Genomic DNA, 4,309 nt, shown 5'->3' on the forward strand with positions numbered 1-4,309 from the left:
ACATTCAAATCTTGGGAAAATGTGGTAAATATGACATTCATCTCGAATATATGTGACGATAATAGAGAACGTACAACGGAGAACATATCTATTTATATTTCAAGCCACTATTTTTTGAAAGCTTTCATAATAAAGAAGAAACCACCTCGGTTGCTTTAAACAGATAAAAAAAAAGTTAACACAGCCGCTTGCAATGTATTTTGGCGACACCACCTGAACGGAGCATCAGGGCGGAACGCGTGCAGTTTAAAATGTGTGCAGCAACAGAACAGCTGTGAATCAAACAACCGATATAAATATGTACATTTGGTTTCTAAAGACAAAAAACATGTTACATTTCATTATGTATTTTATTTTAGTTTTCGCAATGTCTTTTATTTTTTCTGACTTTCGTAATGGACGCTGATTGGTCGGTTTAGAATTTACGACCACACCCATTCCCTTATTGTCACGTGTTTCCACACAATAACTACGAGTTTGAAGCACAAAAAACTTCAGTTTGTGTAAAACGGCCGGCTAGTTTTAATGCTCGAAGGCGACCCGAAACCAGGAGGGTAATGCTGGAAATTCTTTGCAGCTATTGGATTCATGCCTGAAAGCATAATGGCGGATGTCGTAAAACGTGGCTCATGGTCGAAAAAAAAAAAAACTATCCCCGACAGAATGATGTCAGTCAAAGTTTCTATACATATTATTAAAGGCATAAACTCGCTATTTTACCCGAGTATTTGGCTTCGACGGTTTAATATAATTTAATATAACTAATATGACTAATGATTAATATATATAATTCATCTTCTTGTTATCGTTCGAAATAAAAATAAAACGATTAACTTTTGCGCTTTTATGTTGAAGGAGCTGCTGTTCTCTGTCGGTAACTTGACTGTCGCCGCCATGACTACAGACACGCGCAGAGCGGAAGTGCACAGAGGTTACAACGCTGATCAAATATTTAAGCTAAGCGAGTGTCCAGCTAACGTGGCTAAAATATAAATGGCGACATTGCGAGAGACGAGTGTGTGGACTTCACCGAGTCCCTGCTAAAGTTGTCACTACAGTGAGGATGTGGTGGGAGTGTTCTTCTGACTGAGTCTCGTAACTGTTCTGCGGTACGGTTTAAAACTCTGGACATGCCTCGGCTTCCGCGGAACAGACTGTCTCCATGGATAGAGCGGCTCATCTTGAGCTACGGCAGCCAGGAAGAGCAGCAGGAGGAGGTGGGCAGCAGGTTGAAGGCTCATGTCATCGGTGTGGGTCAGATGTCCCAGTCCCAGGCGGGGAACACCGAGGGCCCCACCGGGTTGCTCTTCCTGTCTGATGGGGTACTCCAGATCCCAGCCGTCCTCACGGCGTCAGCCTGGGAGCATCTGCAGGAGCAGGAGGACCGTGAGTGCTTCAGCAGCCTACTCAACAGCACGGTTTGCATCCAGGACTACCGGCTGCAGTTCCACATGGCCTCAGAACAGACTAAATGCAGGTTCTTCCTATCAGTCGGAGAACTAGCTACAACCGCAGCAGGTCCAGTTAAAGACAACACTCCCTGCTGCACCACCCTGTCCTCTGTCAGGATGAAGATCTGTAAAACGTGGAGAGCTCTGCTGGGTCAGGAGGACTCTCAGAAGAGCCAGTGTGAATTTGACCTATCCCAGCTGCTGGGAGAGTGGCAGCACGACTGTCTGCAGGCTGTGCTGGAGGACGTCAGGGAGAAGCTGACAAGGGGACGCGCCGCGAGCCTGCAGCCCTCCACCTCCACCTGTCACTCCACGCAGACCTGCTCTAGCACACGCTGGGATGTGGACAGGATCAGATATAAGGGAGAGAAGTGTTTCAGTGTCCCTGTGAAATATCTCCTTATCCCAGAAGAAGACTCTCAGCAGGTCCAGACTCTAAAAAATGCTGAAAGCAGCACAGAGAGGATGGAGGAGGAGAATATACTGCAAGTCTGCAACCCTCCAGAGACCACGCAGCCCTCTGTTGATGATACACACTGGCAGATAGTTCAACCAGCAGCTGTACAAGGAGTTTGTGCATCCAGTGACAGCTCATCTCTTCCAATGGAGGACAGCCTGCTCCACGAGGATGTGATCACAGGTGGGACTGACGAGCCTTTGTCCAACCCGTGGAACATATTTTCTCCTCCTTGTATCTCCTCATCTTCTTCGGATGCATCTCCAGAAGCTACACCAAGCATCTCGCCGCACCCCGCCTCTGCTGCAGAATCCAAGCCTGATCCCGCCACCAGCACGCAGCTTCCTGCCCACCTGGTGGAGTCCAGCTACTTCCCACCCTACCAGAAACAGCTGACTGCCCTCCCCACCACTGCCACTTCCTCTTGTTCAGCTTCAGGCTCCATGATTGCTCCAGAAATGGAAAATCATCGCACCTGGACAGCACAGCAGAGCCTCCCACCTGTGGACCGAGAAAGGGAGGAGACAACTTTGACAAGACACGGAAAAGTTAAGAGAAAGCAAAGCGAGTCCACACCAGAAGCCCTCGACACCTCCACCTTGGCGGAGGACAAGGAGGCGGAGCTGAGCAGCAGTCCTCCATCGTGGCTCTTTGACACTTCGGTAGGAGGCTCCAGTGCCGAAGACGGCAGCAGTCCTAAACGGGCTTCAGGGAGTGTCCCGAGAAAAATTCCAAAGGTTCATCGCGACGGCAGGCCGTTCTCTTACTCGTACCGCGTGTGTGGACAGAATCTGCAGGACTTCAGTCGCTTCAGAATGACTGAATCTCTGCTGCACTGGGCTGTGAAGTATCTCGTGACTCCAAAGCAGACAGACAATCCTGCAAACGTAGCGTGAGCGGGCCTAGTTTACCTCTCGTCTGTCTTTAGTTCTGTTCTGGTATTGCTTCAGTTTGTCGGTTATGATGGTGTCCTCAGGCCGCTCTGATGGCCATTTCTGTTTGGGATGGTTTGGTTTATCAAACGAAGGTCCACATCAGCTGATGAGGGAATTTACAGCTGTTATTTATTTAGCTTTTATGAAGATTTCCTCATTTTCCAAGAACAAAATAAAAACAAAGTGCTGGCGTTTCAGTCAGAGCTTCCTAATTTAATGAGAAACTGATCTGATTTTGGTTTATTGAGCATATAAGACATCACCTTGGCTTGTAGGAAGTTAAAACTTAATTTGATTTATTTTTTTCCTGATATTTTGTATAAAAATTTGCAAACAGAAGAGGTTTGCATTTCACAAAAGCACATGACAGCAATGCCAAAGACACCGCACCGAAAATGTTTTGCACACACGGTCGATGTTTGTTTAACAATTTTTGGTGAGCTCTACACAAATAACAATGTTAAATCATCAATAAATACAATTACTGACCGAAATAAAGCCAAACGGCAGTTTTCTTTACACCTGAGCAGGAACGCCGTGCTTACACCGATGCACAAACTCGTCACACACTGTGAAACCATGCTTGTGTTTCATGCTGTGTGACGCTGTCACGGGTTAAAAATGAATATTTTCTCAGCCTCTAGATGCTAAAATGTCCAAATAAAACACGTTTGGAGTCTCGTTTCAATCATTTGCTGTTAAATGTTCTGTAAGTGCAGAGGTTGTGGCTTTGCTCTCTTTTGTGATTTCAGACCTTTCCTGTCTGTGATTAATGGAAATGTCACACGCTGCAATATTCAGCTGACATTAGTTTGATGTCAGAAGTCATCAGCAGCTGTTTGATTATCCATGAAAGCAAAAATGTAAAATATTTGATTGTTCCACATTTTGATAAATGAATATTTGTGACAGTTGAGTAAAAATCTGCGTTTTAAACTCTCTCTCCCCCCCAGTTTTCTGTTTTTCAGACAAAATTGATAAAAGAAAAATAAAACTTGGCAGATGAATGAAAAGGATGTTTGTAGTTTTCTCCATAGAACCGCCTCATGTCTCAGAGCATCGTTGGAGCTGTGCTTTTGTGTTTTTTCATTGTTCAGTGTGGAGATGATTGGAGCAGTATTAACAGTAGAAGCTCAGTTAGCAGCTTTATTATCTCACCTGCAGTAGAATTCTTGGACCCAAACCTCAGTCAAAGTCATCATATTTGTAGAAAACAAAAAACTAGTAAAGCTGCATTAGTAGATATTTTTCTTTCTTTTAAACTTGGCAGCTTTTCAGTATCGATCCAGGCTCTCATGCAGCCATATTTCATGTTCTTCATCAGTATGAAGGCTCATAATCCTGAAAATCAGACTCCGTGTTTATTTCTGATCAAATATTCTGATTTCCTGGTTAAAGGTAAAAGAGTTGTTCTTTATTTGTCCAGGAGGTGTCGCTGAAGACCGTGCTTGTTAAAGTCGAGCTGA

General features: G+C 44.9%; 1 protein-coding gene across 1 annotated transcript; it reads left to right on the forward strand.

Moving 5' to 3' along the window:
- The first annotated feature begins 456 nt into the window (after positions 1 to 456).
- On the forward strand, positions 457 to 3,856 carry acd (ACD shelterin complex subunit and telomerase recruitment factor). Its single transcript, XM_082540909.1, has 2 exons — positions 457 to 668; positions 856 to 3,856. Exon 2 carries the CDS (start codon positions 1,131 to 1,133, stop codon positions 2,802 to 2,804), a length of 1,674 nt encoding a protein of 557 aa, XP_082397035.1. The 5' UTR covers positions 457 to 668; positions 856 to 1,130; the 3' UTR covers positions 2,805 to 3,856.
- Positions 3,857 to 4,309: the final 453 nt, after the last annotated feature.

This window comes from Aulonocara stuartgranti (assembly GCF_965226115.1).
Source record: "Aulonocara stuartgranti genome assembly, chromosome: 7".
NCBI lineage: Eukaryota > Metazoa > Chordata > Actinopteri > Cichliformes > Cichlidae > Aulonocara > Aulonocara stuartgranti.

Coding starts and splice junctions, on each gene's coding strand:
- acd (XM_082540909.1), top strand. CDS start 1,131: ATGCCTCGGCTTCCGCGGAACAGACTGTCTCCATGGATAGAGCGGCTC.